Genomic DNA, 19,557 nt, shown 5'->3' on the forward strand with positions numbered 1-19,557 from the left:
AACATAAACTGCAAGTGTTGCTTCTCACTTGGCCTGTACCGTTTTCTCAGGGAACTTTCAGACCAAAACAACAAGTGACATGTGTCACTTGGAAGCAGTAATCCAGTAATCCATTCAATCTTTTGAACTGAAGTGCGACAATGAGCTAAACATGTCACTTGCATGTTGCTCGGACTATACTGTTTTCTCAATGCCATGCATCGTGCATGGTTGCATCGGTCTGTTTTCTTACAGGCATGGGTTTTGCTTTATACTGAATAAGTCTGTCTGGTGGATGGCACATTGTCTCACAGCCAAGTTGCTGAAGGGTCTCCCGGGTCCTCTTTGCCACATGTGGCTTGGCATTGTCATGCAGGAACAGCAAACCCTTGCGATTCACCAATGCCGGCTCCTTCTGCCGCAATGCATGGTGCACCCTTTGCAACTGCTGAGAGTAGAGGTCAGCAGTGATGGTCTGACCAGGTGGAAGGAGCTCGTAATGCACCACTTGCCGACAATTCCACCGTACAGAAAGCATAAACTTTCGTGGGTGCAGAGGCGTTCTTGAGGTGTGAGGAACAGGGTCACGTGGCAACAACCAATGTCTAGCAAGCTTGGGAATGTCATAGAGGACCCACTTTTCGTCACCAGTGAGCAAGCGATCAAATATGGGTGTGTTCAGGTGCCGAGTGAGCAAGGACAAACAGGCTGTCACTCGTTCCTTGTTGGCTGCCGACAATGTGTGAGGTACCCACTTGCTTAACTTGTATGACTTCCCTATCCCATGCAGGTTCAGTCTGACTGTTTCAGCAGAAACATGGAACCTTTCTGCAAGTTCATCACACGTTAGACCACTGTCCTCCTCGATGGCTGCTTTCAGGGCCTCGTCATCCAACACACGTGGTCGTCCACTGCGAGGTTCATCCGAAAGGCTCACATCTCCCGAACGGAATTTCTGGAACCAATGCCTGGCAGTGCGTTCGTTCACGGCATTCTCCCCAAATGCCTGGCAAATGCAGCAACTTGATGCGGCAGCTGACAGGCCCACTTTAAAGTCATACAACAAACACACGTGAACAAGCTGCTTCGATACCTCCATTTCTCTTCGACACTGGACGAGCTATGACTGCTGTGTGTGTGCAACGTGCCTGTATTACTGACAGTCGATGGTCAGACTAACTCCCGATCGCATGGCATGCACGTGCATCATTTAGTTTCCTCTCTGTGAGCGCATGATTAATGGGACATCAAAAACGACAAGAATTTTTTTGGTTACCTTGTATGAACAAGCCGATTTTAAAAAGAAAACATCACCTGGCACATACGTATGAACAACATACGTACGAAAAAAAAAGAACACCCTAGCCAGAGTTGGTATACGATAATTCTAATACAATCTGGATCTGACTGATAAGTGGACGATCTGCCTACCATTTCCGAATGAGAGACCATGACGTGTAGGTGTAATGCACATGCTAAGCAGCAAACCTTGCTTGCAATTGACAAGACATTGCATGCAGTTTTCTCCACCTACCCTCTTGCAAGGAGCACAAGACCAATCTGCTAGCTGATTGCATTGTCATCAGTCACCTACAAGCAACACAGAATACAAAACAAGCAGTAGCGAAGCGTGACATTTTTACGTAGTCATCGCAAGACTTGCCAAACGTCAGGGTCAATTGTTCAACCGTGGAGGGGGGGTATTCGTACATTGATAATGATGATAACAGTGTTCTTACAGACGTGTGAAGTAGAGATGGCCAAATTCATTTTCTACGAAGTATAATAAAGATGACTAAACTTTCTTAAGTTCTACCCAAAAAATGGAAAACTTGTTAAACCTCTCTCTACAAAATTCACATTGGCACCGAAATTCGGGTAGTAAAATTTCCGAATCGAGATTTTAATTTTTCCAGAATCCTGATGTTCTTGACCATCTCTGGTGTGAAAGCAAGATATGTTAGGGACAAGGTTCTGTCGAAGTATGTCTGTTACCTCGAAAACAAAAATCTTGATCAGTCTTGTCATTCGTAAGCATAATAAACACAAAACAACATAAAGTACTTTGTGTTTTGTAAAGCAAGACCATTATTTTCCGAAAACGATATTTGAACTGGAGGATCAAAAAAAAAAAATGAAAAGGAGAAATACTGTGATGGAAATACAATTGATCCCGAACTGCTTTTTTCGCCCCAGTTCTTTCTAGCACTAACCATGGGGAAATTTATGCTTTTGCTTACTTTTTTTTTCTATGTACCATTATTTTCATGTATTCTGTGTAAGTTGCGATGCTCTTGAATGTGTTTTTTCTCTTAAAAACAAGAGTGTTGAATGCTTTACGTCTACAGTGGACATTCTGAAAAGTTTCATCTTGATGATGTCACAGAAACCCTGCCGTGTTTGTAAACAAGGGGGCTGAAAAAAAGGTCTCCTATGACCAGACCTACAAGAGTGGGTGGAAAGCGGTCGAAAGACCTTGGATTCGCAGACCTGCTGCGATGACTTGGCCCGCCTGACACTATTGCACTCAACAGTAAATGTAGTGGGACGGTTGGGCACGGGGGGTAGAACTGGGCTCTCCTTTCGATGCACTAAACTTAGCGAAACTCTTGTGTATTTCTAGCTATTTCATTGCGTCGCATGACTAATTTGCTCAAATATGTGAGTACTCTGACTTATTTTTTACTTCTCTAAAATATTTAAAAAGCAAAATTTATATTATTTTGCTTTGTCATTGCTGCATCTCCCGATGACAAGACAGTGTGGTTGTGTGGGGAGGTAGATAAATGGACAACCTCGTTTATACATGGCCTGTCTAAAAAGAAACATAATCTTATTTCTTCCTACACACAGAGTGATGTAGGTAACCTTCATGTATGTGCCTTAATTCTGAGATCTCTCCAGGTACCGCAGTTGCTGATAGGCAACCAGTATGCGAGATGATTAAGTATTTGCTTGCCATATTTTAATTTAGACCTAGAGGGCCTCCCTGATGGCATAGTGGTAATAGCATCACCTACTAATCAAGGAGTCTCAGGTCAAATACCCGTTGGAGGCACATAGGAGTTTGAATGCCACTTTAAACAATTAACCTATCTGTGCATGAAGGGGACTTAAAACAAAAACTCAAAACTCATTTAGGGCAAGATGATGGAAAGTGTGGAGCAGCAATACTGGAACATATTTTGCCAGAAGCCTTGATATACACAAGCAGCAATAATTTCAACAGGTTTTGGACGATGATGTATGCATGTTAGCTAATGGTGCAACCACTTAAAAACATAGCTGTGCATTGAAGTTGGAAACCATCAATGTCCAGCAGAAGTTATTTAGAAAGTGTAGACTTTGGTAATGGAAATGGCTGTTTGAAAATCAAGGAGTTGCTAGTATCAGGCAACAATTCTGGGCATGCAATAGTGAAGGATGATTCTGGAGACTGCAGTTCCTCACAAATTAATTTTGCAAATTATTTCTGCTTCTGGCAGAATTTGATGCAGTATCGTTGCTCCACACATTCCATCATCTTGACATAAGTGAAAATATGACAAGCACATACTACACCATCTCGCATCACAAATCATGCACACACATCAAGGTTTCCTTCACCATTGCACAGTGTTGTCACCCTTTCACCATTGCTTCCCACTGGAAAAAAAAATAACATCAGATATTTTTTAGATAAACCTCATATAACACTTAATGTGCTTTAGTTGAAGTTCTGGCAAATAATTTTCCGTTTATGCACAATATTTTGAGATCATTATTATCGGATGAAGTAGTAGCATGGCTAGGATTGAGTCTGAAAGGCACGAGAGATAGAGTGACGGTGCATGGCTTGTTTCCTTTAGCACGGATGGCTTCAAAAGTACGTACATGCATGGTCAATTTATTTAATGCATAATTGATGAATATATTTGTATTTTTGTTGTTATATGTTGCTTTTCAGACACTTGGCAAATTGCAATGATGAGGATGAGTAGTGATCAAATGAAATTGGAGGGACACGCATAAAGAACACTCATTCCCAGGTTATGATTTGAACCCATAAACTTTGGTGGCAACATCAAAAGTCAACCACTTAACATGCTCACCCACCAAGCTGGCTCACAACTGATTAAATAAATTAATATACAGGGTAATTCAAAATGAATGGTGCAACTTTACACAGTTATTATGACGTTACTATTTATGATAGAAAATCAGACGACAAGGCATCAATATAAAGAAAAACTCTGCTTATTCTGCTTAGTCGATGCTCCACCAGGATCAGCAGTGTCTCAAAATGGCTAATGACCAGTAGAAAGCTATCGAGAACTGATTCAATCACAATGGTGCAAAGACATTTCCGCATGCTTTTTGGTAGTAATGCATATGTTTCACCGTTCCAAAAGATTTGCCAAAGTTACAACTGCTAATTGTTAGTGCCTTCGAAACAGTTGACAATAACTTGCTGTCTTGTGCATATCAAGTACTTGATTATCGTTTTGACCTTTTCAGCGTTACACGTGGTTGCCACATTGAATCTTTATAATGTGAGTCATGTGAGTAAAACTTCCACACTATTTTTTATATTGACGCCTTCTATCATGAACAGTAACGTCATAATAACTCTGTAAAGTTGCACCATTCATTTTGAATTACCCTGTATCGTAGACATTCTGCAGTATGTGGAGGACATCTATACTCTAAATTTCACTATTAATAGAACAGAACAATCATAACTATCATGTAAGTTAATAAAAAAAGAATTTGATATCAATTATTGTATAAACCTTTTTAATATAATCACCTAAAAATTGTTACTTCAATTTTATACAAAGTTTTGATTTGTATACACATCAGTCACAGATGTAACTTTTAAATGCTAACAACAGAAATGGAAGGAATTATTGCAGTATAATAAATAACCCTCAGAGGAAATATGATATTAAAAATTATTGACTTGTGCGTAAAACTCTCATAAAATAAATACAACACATGACTTGGCTAGAATTTCATAACATTAACAACTCATTTGCTAAATATGTAAGATAAATAGCTTTGGTGCTGAATTAATTTCTTATAACAATAACCGTAATGCATATCTATCACACACTATTATGATATATCAGTTCAACACTGAATAAAATACATATTAAAAATATACATCCACTCTTTCAACAATATAACTGACATCACCACCTGGCTCTAAAAAAGTTTATGTAAAATTATTACAAGTTGTAAACAAATACTGTGCAAACACACAATGTTTTTACAATTGCATTGCACTGCAACATGAATTTCCAGTTTTAGTAATTCACACATAATATGTACGGACCTTGATTTTAACAATTGCAATAATGCTGGATAGTTCAATTCCTTAAAATGAAAAGTTGCACTGTGATGATCCTACCTTTTAAGCAGTAGTAAAATAAAATGTTTAAGATAATGTGAGATCATATATTGCTTTAGTGTAACATAAGAGTAAAGTTGATATTCATCCTGAAAGGACTTCACTATTTATAAATTTAATAAGGTTACATTACATTAAATTTTACTAGCAATGGCACAGACTTATCAGATTTACATGCAATGTATCAGTAACTACCGCAAGAAAGCATATTGATCTAAGGGTGATATTTCTATGCAGTCTGTTCAATAAGTGCACAATTCTGACATTTCCTTATTGTCTTTATGGATATAAACCAGGGTGCAAAATCCTGGGGGGATGGGGGGGATTTTCTCCCCCCCACCAATCTTGGCCTCAAAAATCCCCCACCAAAAATTTCCGGTTGGAGAGGTTTTTTTTATAACAAACAAAAGATAAGCAATTACTTTTAATTTCAAATATACTTTACTAAGAATAATATCGAAAACACACACAAATTAGTGTAGTTTTGAGTATTGAATGCATTCTCTCAGAAGAACGTTAACGAATCTATATCAATACGCACAATAAAAGTAAAACAAGAATGCAAAACAATAATAACTATGAAATCTAATTGATTTATATTAACATAAAGCACAAACTCATAAAAAACTTACACATAATAAAACCACTTGAACTATTTCATAATTCTTTTAATATCTTTAACCAGTTAGTAAAAAAATTAGCTTCCTTGCAATATCTGATATGTATAAAAGTAACAAATTAATTTTCTTTAAGTAATTAATAATAATAGTATTATTATTATTATTAATAATAATAATATATTGAGTAATTTATTCTTACTTTTAATAATATTACAACTATGTATATCGTATAATATACACATATGTTAGTGGGGGAGGGGGTTTGAAGATGAAGAACTTTCTCCCCCCTACCACCAGTTTTCAATGATTTCGCACCCTGATATAAACATGCATTCATGTACACTGTTTTTGCAAAATAAATTTCTTGTTTAGTGAAACTCACCCAAGTCATGGATATTAACTAATGTGGTGAAGAAGTCATTCTTGCTCATCATGAAATATGTGGCATTTTGTATGGTCTGTACAATATCTGTTATCAGTAAAATATTCACATCAGCCCATCCCTAACATTTGTTATAAATTAACAACTTTACATGTTTATTATAAATAAACTACATGTGATAGAATGTGAATCATAAATGAACCTGGAAAACCATAATAAATATGGTATTCAACAAGTTTATATGAGTATGCACTTAATGCGATGGTCTCTTTTTGAACCTGAAAACTTCCAATTCTACTGACATTCATCATGACTAAAGCTTTTCTCTAGTTTTCCAGTCACTCCAGACAAATGCTGGAATAGTGTCTTTATCACAGGCCATGAATGCCTCCTCTAGATTCCTGCAAAAGCAAGCTCCAATCCATTGGTCCGTGTTCAGATAAGGAAGTGTCCATAAAATAATTTGCATTTTATTGTTTTTGGTAAATAATAAAGAGGACAATAAATTTGATAGAATATGTGACTCTCTGATGGCCAGTAGAGACGCATAATGGTTCGAATTTCACTTTACAAACTGTAGGTCCGGTTCCAATGAGCCTATTTGTGCATAAAGTGGACTTAAAACTCAATTGGTGAGAATAACAGTTGACACACATTTCCGTCAAGTGTTCAATGCATTTACATCAAGTACTTCATCATGCTTTGATGACCAGTTTAAAAACTACGAACAGTTTAAGGCACAGGCAAAATGCATAACATGGTCTGTTTAATGTTGATATAACATTGATTTCTAGATAAAATAACATGGAAAAATCAAGGTCCCTACTAATAATGCAAACACACATGCGTGCACACACACACACACTCACATATACATATACTTCTACACAACCTGGAATTATTCAGTTTGTATGCCAGCAACAGATGCTTCTGTCACGGCCATCATACCAGAAAAATGTGATTTTGGATTTTGTAAAAGAGCTGAAGGAGAATCGAATTCTACCACCTAAAATGAAAAGAAAAAATCAATTGCATTCCCAATGTAACTTCACACTATAAACTTGAAACAAAACAATTCTTAATAAAAGCTTTTATTTTTTGTTTCAGAATACTATCAGTGTATACATGGATTAAATTTATTATATTTTTCTGTCCTATTCTAAAAACTGGTCTATATCTATTGATTTTTAAAAAATAATTTTTCTTTTTTAAAGTTAGCATGCCTCAAACTGCATTTATTTTAATCTTTAATATATTTTATTATTGACACACACACACATCTCTTTAGAACATTTAAATAATAAAAAATAACCTGTGGCTCGACAGCTCTTGAATGGGCTAGGCCAATCTCCCGACTGCCAGTCTCCCTCCCACAACCCTACCTAGAGGTGTGTAGATTTTCAACCGATAATGAGATGACGTGGGGTCAGCACGTCAAACCCCCAGCCATTATAGGAGATTTCTGAGACCGGGTTACATAAGCAACACAATCTAAAAGTTCTAAAATTTGATACAGGAAAGTTTACTGATGAAAGAATTAAGAAGGATTACCAAATTAAACTGTCAAATAGATTTGATGTTTTGCAGGATTTAAATGATGATGAAAATATAAATGAAACAGACGTAAATAAGAATTGGGAGCACATACGTAATGCAATAGAATCAGCAGCTAAAGAAAGTATAGGATACCATAAACCAAGAAAAAGTAAGCCATGGTTGGATAATGAATGTCATAATCTAATAGAAATAAGAAATCAGGCTAGACTTAGGTGGTTAAATAACTCTGATGATACAAATCTAAACAATTATAATAGAATAAAGCAAGAAGTTAACCGCACGTTTAGAAGTAAAAAAAGAGATTACTTGAAAAGCAAAATTAACGAAATTGAAACACACAGCAAAAATAAAAATATCAGATTTATATAAAGGTGTAAATTAATTTAGAAAGGGGTGGCAACCTAAAGTAAACTTGATAAAAGATAAAGACGGTGATTTTCTAGCTGACCCAAGCGATATTCTAAATAGATGGAAGAACTACTTTATTGACCTTTTAAATGTCCATGTAGGAGATAAATCAGAAGCAAAGGAAGTCCACACAGCAGAACCTTTAGTTCCAGAACCTAACTTGACTGAAGTTAAAGATGCTATTAAAAGGCTAAAGAATAACAAAGCACCTGGCATTGATTTAATACCAGCTGAGTTAATTAAATATGGTGGAAATTCATTAATATGTCAAATTCATAAATTAATTTGTTTAATATGGAATAAAGAAGAAATCCCTCAACAGTGGAAAGAATCCATAATTGTTCCTGTGTTTAAAAAAGGTGATAAAATGAACTGCAATAATTACCGTGGAATTTCTCTACTCTCAACAACATACAAAATATTGTCTAACATTCTTTTAACAAGACTAACCCCATATGCTAATGAAATTATAGGTGATTATCAATGTGGATTTAAACGTAACAGATCAACTACAGATCAAATTTTTCACATCAGACAGACACTTGAAAAAAAGTGGGAATATAATCAAAATGTCCATCAGCTATTCATTGATTTCAAAAAAGCATATGATTCGGTCAAAAGAGATAAATTATATAATATATTAGTAGAGTTTGGAATACCTAAGAAGCTTGTTAGTATGATAAAAATATGCACCAGTGAAACAGAAAGTAAAATTCGTGTGGCAAATTTACAATTCATGATGGGTTCAAACAAGGAGATGCATTATCTCCATTGCTCTTTAATTTTGCCTTAGAATATGCTGTAAGGAAGGTAAAAGAAACTAAAGAAGGACTAAAATTAAATGGTGTGACTCAGTTGTTAGCATATGCAGATGATGTAGACTTATTAGGGGATGATGTGCATACAATTAAGAATAATGCTAAAATATTTTTCAAAACTGCTAAAGAGATAGGTTTGGAAGTTAACAAAGAGAAAACTAAATATATGCTTACAGGCCGAAACCAAGTATAATGTAATAATCAAAATCTAATTATTGATAACAACTCTTTTGAACCAGTTTCCAAATTCAAATACTTAGGAGTAATATTAACAAATGAAAATTATGTTAAAGAGGAAATAAAAAGTAGGCTTAATTCAGGAAATGCATGTTACTTCTCTCTTCATAAACTTTTGTCTTCTCGTTTAATATCTAAGAAACTAAAAGTTAAAATATACAAAACAGTAATTTTGCCTGTAGTATTCTATGGATGTGAAACTTGGTCCCTTACGTTGAAAGAGGAACATAAATTGAGAGTATATGAAAATAAGATCCTTAGGAAAATATTTGGACCTAAAAGGGATGAGGAGACAGGTGAGTGGAGAAGGTTACATAATTTAGAACTACATAATTTGTATTCATGTCCAGATATTATTAGAATAATTAAATCAAGAAGACTTAGGTGGGCAGGCCATGTGGCACGAATGGGAGAGGAAAGAGGAGTTTACAGGATTCTTGTTGGGAAACCTGATGGTAAGAGACCTGTAGGGAGGCCAAGGCGAAGATGGAGGGACAACATTGAGATGGACCTAAGGGAAATTGGTAGGGATGGAAAAGAGTATATAGACCTTGCTCAAGATAGGGAAAGATGGAAGGCCTGTGTTGCTGCAGCCATGAACCTTCGGGTTTAAGAAGGCTATAGAGTTAGAGTAGTTGGGTTACGCTACTCACTCGTAGCTCCCCAATTTCCTGACGATGGTGGGTTGCCACCGGTCCTATAAACAGGCCGAGAACCCAGAGCTTTAGAACATTTACATATTTTTATAACACGTAAGCGAGTTACTAAAGATATATGCGCGAAACTTAATTGTAAATGTTCTATTAATTTCGGTGCCCTCTGCCACCATCCACTTGGGAACTCGATGCTTCACTGCGAGGTTGATTTCCAGTTCCTGTTGTTGTTTCCTCTACTACCTCTAGGGGTGCTGGTGTAGCCATTTCGTCTGCTGTGCGTGATGGGTTTGAGCTGCTGTAATAGTGGTAGCCAAACATGATGAACCTGACCGCTGTTGATATTCAGCTTGTGCAGAAAGTGCATAATTGAATGGGTGTGTGATGCGTGCCTGACTGAAACTTTTTGAATCCTGCAGTCAGGCTCATCATGTTTGGCTCCCGCTATTACAACAGCTCAAATCCATCACGCACAGCAGACGAAATGGCTACACCAGCACCCCTAGAGGTAGTAGAGGAAACAACAACAGGAACTGGAAATCAACCTCGCAGTGAAGCATCGAGTTCCCAAGTGGATGGTGGCAGAGGCCACTGAAATTAATAGAACATTTACAAGTAAGTTTCACGGATATATCTTTAGTAACTCGTTTACGTCTTATAGTATCAACCACGTTCTTTATTCCCCTCAATATGAATGATATTTTTCTTGATACTGATAAAGTACACGTACAGAATTTACTGATACTAACAAGATACATTCTCCACATTCAATAAAAAATGTCAAATATTGTGTGAAGACTGAATTATGGCTGAGTTACTACCACTTTGAACTATTTATTCCCACTCATATCTATACAGATGCTTGAATATGGTACCACATTGTGCTACCATAGCTTTGCTGTATTATTAAGAAATATTCAAAAATATCTGTCACTTAATTATGAAATTTAAGTTACATTAAATAGCAAATTAATAAATTTTAATTATGAAATTCACTTTTGCCACATAATTACAAAATTGCATAATTTACAGGATAAGTAGATTCTGCAAAAGTGTCGCACAGGTTTTTGCCACTTCTGAGATACCCAGGCTCTGGAAAAGTATCAATCAGTATCATGATTTGAACCATCACATATGAATATGCCTGTATATTCACAAGAGAAAAACAAAATGACAGAATTAGTGGACCAGTAAAATTATTAGCAATTTTACTGCTTGTTTGAATTAGGTTATTTTACGTTGCTATTTTACCATGTTTGGCTAATCACGGCAATGAGGATGAGTCATAATATGATGAAATTGCTGAAGGAACACTTACATGCTCAGGCCAGGATTCAAACCCGAGACCATGGATGGCATGCTTGTTAACAACTCCACGATTGAAGTAGGCAGCAATTTTTCTGATAAACTATAAACCGTCATAGGCCAATGCTGATCTAGCACCAGATAATCTATCCCACCCTTAGTGTACTGATATGTAATTTCTTTAAATACTACTAGAATAAGAAAAGAAAATTGGCAAAGGCTTATAACAGTGTCTAAGGTAAGAATGTAAATGTTTTTTTTTTGTTTTTTTTTACATAATAATTGCTCTTAGATATAAATGAGAAAGCCAACAAGAAAGTAAGATGACGCACTGTAATAACCATTAATGGAAATATTCAATTCAGTTACCTCTCCGTTTTCCATGACTAACACACGATCACAATTAAGTACTGTAGTTAAGCGATGTGCAATTGTTAATACTGTGCACTTCTGGAAGGCTTCCTGGATTGTTTTCTGAACAGCTGTTTCAGTTTCAGGATCGATTGCTGCTGTAGCTTCATCAAGTAATAAAATCTGAAGGAAGAAAAGTAGTCCTTTTATAATAAATAGTCAAACATTTTCTGTGCCCATGTTCAAGCAACAGGGCTAGCAAGCCATGTCCTGACCTCCCAACAACTTACTGTCGGATTAAAAATTAGATATATTCGAGTTTGGACTCCAATTAAAAATTAACCAGTAGACCTACATAAAAATGAATCTAATCAAAATTTAGCTTATTCAATTCTGCGTTAATCTATGCTAACCATTTTTTTTTCTTTCAATTTTTTATCATCGTGAGAACAAAATGTCTCCTTTTTTAAAGTTTTGCAATATATCACTCTCTTTGAAATTCTATATAAAAAAAAAACAGGTTGTCCGATCCTGATGAAATTTTAGTACAGTGGAGGTAGAAATGTTTCAAACACACTTCATAATTTTCATATTTTTAAAATATCAAAAAACCGTTGTCATAAATATTGCAAAACAACGTTTTCTTAGTAATGGGTAGTCCTACAAACACAATATTGGTCTCGTTTTGAAGCTCCTTGCATCTGTTATCACTGTCAATTCACATTGTGGAACTGATTTTATACAGATTTTTATTCAATGGATTAAAGATGTATGTGGAATGTTGCAGCACTGCATGCAGTGACAGCCAGCCGTTTCCACGGTTCAACGGACATTGCTGTGTGCAGTGTTGCCACATTTCACGTACACCTTTACTCCACTGAATAAAAATCTTATTTGTGTTCTGTCTAGAAGACAAGACTAGCTGTAGAAGACAAATCAACACACAATGAGAGAGGTAGGTAGAAACATGTGATGATTGTTACAACTTGTAATATCCCATCTTTATTTTGTCAGCAATATTACCGGGTGTGAAGCTTCAATGTTGTTTCAAAGGCATCCATTTTCATGGAACCCATTTTCCTTTTCTATTCCTACCTATTTTGCAACTGAACTTGCCCAGTCAGTTCATGGACACTTGCATTGATAGATGCAAAATTTTTCTAGTCTATGATCCATTAATAGCACCAACTAAGAGTGAGTTATCCTTACTCTTTACCTGATGAAAAATACTGTGATGTAAGATTTACATACTTGTGCATTCCATGATGTTAGAAGCTACAAACTAGCATTGTAATGAACAAAAACATAAATAGAAAGGGTAATTTTAAAGAATATTAACAAAAAGGTAGAGAAACTTGCATTGAAACACTGAACTGGGTAGTATTTCACCTGTAAAAAAAATGCCATCATATTTGAGCACAATTTAATTTACAATACTGTGCAATCCACAAAAAATGTAGGGATGCAAAAATAATAAATGTAAATTCAGTTATTGTTCTTTTCAATTTAATGACGTACACAGTTTATCACAAGCAACCTACCTTACTTTTCCGAAGCATGGCTCTTGCTAGGCACAGAAGTTGCCTTTCACCCACAGACAAATTCTCTCCATTTTCTACAACAGATGCTTGCAACTGTCCAGGTAGGCTTGCCACTTTTTCCCTCATGCTGGTTTTCTCCAATACATCCCAAATCTCACCATCTTCTTTTGTATTAAATGGATCAAGATTGAACCTTAAAGCGAAAAAGTACAGAACATATAGACATTTTCTCCTGCAATGTGATACTGGTAAGAAGAAATGTAAATATTTTGAAGTGAGGATAGTATGCGTCTTTTTTTAATTCCTCCACTGGTGTTTGTTCACTACACATACACTTTCAATAGTCGCTCATAGTAAAAAGAGTAATCTTGAAGATTCATTCAAGTACAATTGATTGATTTATTTTGATATTATGTACACATCAGAACAAGGTTGATTTTGCCTATCACACAATATGGGCAAAAACTGAGCACAGTGCCTTAACAAGAAAACAAAATACCGCATGATCCGTTTGGGTATGGATAAATAAAATGATTGTGAAATTTTTTTGGTAAAATGTAATTACCTGAAATATACTGAAAGGTGGGAGTTTTTATTTTTATACACTACTAACAGTTGGGTACAGTTTTCAGTTTTCTACATGACCTCCATTGCAAACTCTGCACAACTCATAACAGTGATTCAATTCATTCCACGTCTGGTGTAACATCTCTGTGGTGATTCTGTCGAAAGCCTGCATGATTCTGAGTTTCAAATCATCAATGTGTGTGGGTTTCTGTGAATAGACAGTGTCTTTAACGAAACCTCAGACGAAGAAGTCTCGAGGGGAGTTGGGAGGCCAAGCAATTGGTCCCCCATGGCCACACCAACGACGATTGAAATGTTGGTCAAGAAAATCACGAACCACTAGTGCCCAGTGAGGAGGTGCCTTTGATAACACACTACAGCAAAACTCCCATGTTTCACCACGAAAACACAAACATGGAAATTTTCCTACTATTACATTTATGTTTCTATTAATGTTTTATTTTATCCATACCCAAATGGATAACCCTGTATGTCTGTTAAAAACCTCATAAATCAATCGCTAAAATTAATCTTAGCATAGACTACTAGCAACAAATTAGGGATGGACCAATATGAAATTTTGGCTGATACCGATAAAGTACCGATATAAAATTTACCAATACCGATAACCGATATCTATCGATCCGATATAAAATTCCAAATGGTACTTGAAGAACCTGAATGGTTCATTGACCTCCTTAAAAAATTGTGTTACAGAAGACTTTAATGAAAAAGAAGCTGCACATTTAGACATTTACTTTTAACTAAAGTAGGGCATGGAGATTATATGTTTAAAATTGTAACAAAATGGAAGAATATTGAACTAAATTATAAGATATTTATATTTATATATATATATATCGGATCGGTAAAATTATCAGTAATTTTACCAATAAACTGATATGCCTATATCGGCAGATACCGATCAGTACAGATTAATCTGTCACATCCCTACAACAAATAAAACTAACTGTCTCTGAAGACAAAATCTGGACACGGGTCCAGCTACCAGAGCCTCGTTGGCCTACAGGAAGCAGTTACTGGGGTACTACGAGGAAGTGAGGCTGATGTTTGGGTGCCTTCTCAGTAGGTCACCACTTAAACCCTCACTCAAGTAAGATGTTCATAATTTTGCAATCAAATCCATGCACAAGATCATTAACAGAACACTACTTACCTAATGGTTCCCATAAATAGGACAGGATCTTGAGGAATTACTGAGAGGCGTGATCTAAGGTATTCCAAGCAAACATCTGCAATATCGAGGCCATCTATCCTAATTCTACCGGAAGAAAGTTCCACAAGTCGAAACAAGACCACACCCAGCGAACTCTTCCCTGAACCAGTGCGACCAACAATGCCTGAAATAGTACCAGATTCATTATTCAAAATAGGTGTTATTTTTAAGTCAGCAGCTGACAATTCTCAATATAATGTACAATAATGTAAGTTTAAATTTTAACAAAAGAAAAGTAATGAATTTGACAGAAATGTTCTACTTGTCTTCCTAATGACCATACGAAAAGTCTCCATATACATTTCTCAGGGTACTGTACCCATGGAAATTAAAATTAAAGGAAAATGCATAATTACATGTTTAATGCAATAAAAATGTAAAATCCTGGAATGTATAATCGGGCTTCCATTGTATAAATTCTAACTTTACTACTAATATTAATAAATGCATTTACACAATAACCACACTATTCACTGAACTGTTATTTTTTTTAAAGAATGGTGTTTTGCCACCATTCAGAGTTCACTCTGAAATTAATCACCAATCTGCATATACTTATACTCATCAAAATATGCAGGATCTGAAATGATATCTCTGGCAAGATTTGAACTAAAATTTTACATTCCCAAGTCAGGACTCCATCCCTGATCCTTCAGTGGCAAGACTGCAAATCTACCACTTGATGCATTTGGCCACCAAATGAAATTAGATGATCATTGTACTACAAATACTTCAATATCTGTTTAACAGAGTTGTAAGAAGATCCCAAGTGGATCGTGGCAGAGGCCACCGAAATTAATAGAACATTTGCAAGTAAGTTTCATGGAAATAATTTAGTAACTCACTTATGTCTTCTTATTATCAACCACATCTTTATTCCCCCTAACATGAATAGAGTGTAACATAAATATGCGAACACTTTTACATCAGGCAATTTGTGAGAGATCATCATAAGTTGAGTTGTAGTAAAATGTTGCATAAAAAAAATAAATTTGCATGAACTTAATTGTGATGTATAAACTATAACCTTTCGGTCATGTGTAGAAAAGCTAAATTGACAATCATGTATAAAAGAGAGAAATAGAAAGAAGGGAGTATTCTGTTGTGAACTTTGAAAGGGAGGTATTTTTCAGTTGTTGATGCATGTCAAACTCCTTGTTTTGTCAAGAAATACAGCATGTTTTGCATGTCAAACTAATAAAAGCATGAAATCACTAACACTCGAATTTCTTTTACAAACTTCGATGAATTGCATAATATGTTAAAAGCCTGAAAGGTAAAAATCTGAGTCAGGAAGTTAATCCCGACTTTTCTCCATCTGCAAGCATTACAGTGAGATTAGAAGACGGTCATATAAAGTAAAAAAAATTAATACAATTTGAAAGAATGTTGCTTTTCTGCCACGTTTGGCAACTGCGACAATGAGGATGAATGATGATATGATGAAAGAATACTCTCAACACATACCCATGCCAAAGTCAGCATTCAAACCCAGAACCTCTGGCATCATAGTATGCTGTGCTACCCACCCTGAGCAATTTGAAAGTGTTTCTAAAGTCAAATAATAAGTAAAAATCACAGCAAGTTATGGTGGGAAAATTGTTAATATGTTTCATTTGTTTAAATGTGAAAATCAATTCATACAGTACTTAAAACATTCTACATGGAAAATATGTTTTCCTATTACTGTTGGTATTTTCTTCATGAAGACTAAAGCCAAGCGTACTCTGAATTATCACCATATGTTATCATTTAGATAGATGCAGAAATACCTTAAAACAAGAAAAGAATGAACATTTCACATACCTATCTTCTCCCCTGGTACTATGTGAAATCCAACTCCTTTCAAAACAAGAGGTAGACCCTGTCTGTACCTCATTTTGACATTCTGAAATGTGATGCCACCTTTGTTAGGCCAACTCTCGGGTGGTTTCATGTTTCGACTAGAATTTCCTTCAGTTTCCAAATTCTGAAATGCATGTGCAGGCAGTTAACATAAACTCTATACAAAACAGTTTTAATATGATTGTTACTAATCCTGTCCCTTTCATGAAAATACTATGCTTCCAGGTATTAATACATAACCACAGCGACATGGCAGTGCACAGAAGCCAGCTTTAATGTGCAATCGCACTCTACACACAACCGCAGTCCATTTGCTTCAACAATGCATGAGTAGGATCCAACAAACATGGATCCTCGTATTATTGCTCCCGCCAGTTGTGAGGTGTGATTCGATTCCTTCAAGCAGAAGGATTCAATGCAGCCGAAATTCATCGTCTTTTGAGTTTTTTTGTTTTTTCTGTAAATCTTAGGAAATTCCTCGGAGAGTTGTGAAATTGTGAAATTGTGAAATGGCATTTTGCTCGCACAATATCTTAAATTTGTCGGACGAGTTCATCGATCATCATTGGAGATCTTCCTTGACCTCCGTCATTATGCATATCTGCACGCTCAGCCTTAAATTTCCTGCACCACTCTCTCACAGCACTATCACTCATAACGCCATTGTCATAAACATAACACAATCGATGATGAATTTCGGCTACATTGTCTCCTACCTGAAGGAATCGAATCACACCACGCACCTCACAACTGGTGGGAGCGGTAATATGACCATCCATGTTCGTCGATTCCTACTCATGCAAATCGACTGCGGTTGTGTGTGGAGTGCAATTGCACATTAATGCTGGCTTTTGTGCACTGCTATGTTGCTGAGGTTATGTATTGCTTCTTGCAAGCCAATCGGAAGTTCATTTCTGAATAGCCCTCGTGTATACTTGAAATGGATGAAAATAATATTTCCACTGATACCAATAAAATGTGAGAATAAAATTTACCTATACTGATGTGAAATAAAACAGCAAACATTTTACAAAGGTTGAATGATGCATTGACCTTCTTAATTAACATACAAAAAGCAGCTGGGTAAATAGAGTTCTCAGTTACAAGTAGGGCTGAGCTGATACCACCCATACTGATGATTGAAAATTGTAATTAAAATTTGTTCAAAATATAGAGTAGTATTGGTGTGTAAGTACTCCACTCCAATTATATGCATCAACTGAACAAGACATTTGCTTTAAAGTAGGGATGGGCCGATATAAAATTTTGACCAATACTGATAGATATAAAATTCCAAATGGTTCTTGAAGAACCTGAATGGATAACTGACCTCCTTAATAAATATGTTTCAAGGTGTCTGCAGTGCAAAAGAAGTTGCATATTTAGACATTTACTTTTCTAAAAAGTTGGGCATGGAGATTATCCATAAAAATTATATCAAAATGGCATAATTTTACACTAAATTATACGATATTTATAGATATATCGGATCGGTAAAAGAATTGGAAATTTTACCGATAAACTGATGTGCTTATACCGGCCGATATCGATAGAGTACCGATTAATATGTCCCATCCCTACTTTAAAGTATTCAACAATTACATAAGATTATTAAAGACATGTTATGTTAATACCAAAATCTAATTTTACACACAATATAGGTGCAAAAAATGGAAAACTTTGAATTTCACATAATTTTCAGGATAATTAGACTCAAAGAAAGTGTTGCATGGCATTTTACAGACCCCATGAAAGACCAAAATGCTGGAAAAGTATCAGCCAATATCTGTAAATAAATTCCATCGATACATTCTGACACTGATAGCAGTGGTATTGGCCGATACCTAAAAACAAGCTATATATAAAAATTAGGGATGGGCCGATATGAAATTTTGGCCGATACCGATACAGTACCGATATAAAATTTACCGATACCGATAACCGATATTCTACCGATCCGATATAAAATTAGAAATGGTCCTTGAAGACCCTGAAATTTTCATTGATCTCCGTAATAAATGTGTGTTTTGAGCTGATTGCAATGCAAAAGAAGTTTAATATTTAGACATTTACTTTTTCAGAAAGTAGGGCATGGACATTATCCATAAAAATTACAACAAAATGGCAGAATTTTGCACTAAATTATAAGATATTTATCGATATATCGGATCTGTAAAATAATCTGTAAAATAATCCGTAATTTTACCAATACACCGATATGCCTATATCGGCCGATACCGATAGAGTAACGATTAATCGGTCCCATCCCTAATAAAAATATATACACGGTGTCTCAAAAGTAATGGCGCAAACTGACACAGGTGCAAGTACACGATAATAGAAGCAAAAAAGTCTCAGTAAACATGAGTCTGCAAACGAGCCGTTTCCGAGATAATTGCGAATGTGTGATTACATGCTGCCACTGACTTCATTGTTTGTAAACATCATCCTAGTTGGTAAAATGCTAATAATGTGTGCGAATGTGTGGTTAGAAGTAGCCACTGATTGCATTTTGTAAACACCGAGTGCTTTACTCCTTGCGCGTTCTGAGGTTTGCTCTTTGTTTACAAAACAGAACATTTCCGAGAGGTGACGTTGGAATCAAACAGGATGGATACGATCAGTACCCAGTCTAGCAATGAGATCTCCAATGACTTTTGTTACT

The 19,557-nt window shown here is 35.8% G+C and overlaps 1 protein-coding gene across 7 annotated transcripts in view; it reads right to left on the bottom strand.

Annotated features, from left to right (window-relative positions):
* Nucleotides 1–4,744: 4,744 nt before the first annotated feature.
* LOC145981960 (ATP-binding cassette sub-family C member 5-like) overlaps nucleotides 4,745–19,557 on the bottom strand; it is a 119,695-nt gene continuing 104,882 nt past the window's right edge. For all 7 annotated transcript variants that reach the window (XM_083115460.1, XM_083115458.1, XM_083115462.1 and 4 more), the window contains 5 exons: nucleotides 16,854–17,016; nucleotides 14,988–15,171; nucleotides 13,244–13,436; nucleotides 11,721–11,885; nucleotides 4,745–7,379 (listed from right to left, as the gene is read on the bottom strand). In XM_083115460.1, coding sequence (XP_082971586.1) covers nucleotides 7,272–7,379; nucleotides 11,721–11,885; nucleotides 13,244–13,436; nucleotides 14,988–15,171; nucleotides 16,854–17,016 — 813 coding nt within the window. In that variant the 3' untranslated portion in view covers nucleotides 4,745–7,271. The remainder of the gene's footprint in view (nucleotides 7,380–11,720; nucleotides 11,886–13,243; nucleotides 13,437–14,987; nucleotides 15,172–16,853; nucleotides 17,017–19,557) is intronic.

The sequence above is a fragment of the Lepisma saccharinum genome, chromosome 30, assembly GCF_977018435.1.
Source record: "Lepisma saccharinum chromosome 30, izLepSacc3.1, whole genome shotgun sequence".
NCBI lineage: Eukaryota > Metazoa > Arthropoda > Insecta > Zygentoma > Lepismatidae > Lepisma > Lepisma saccharinum.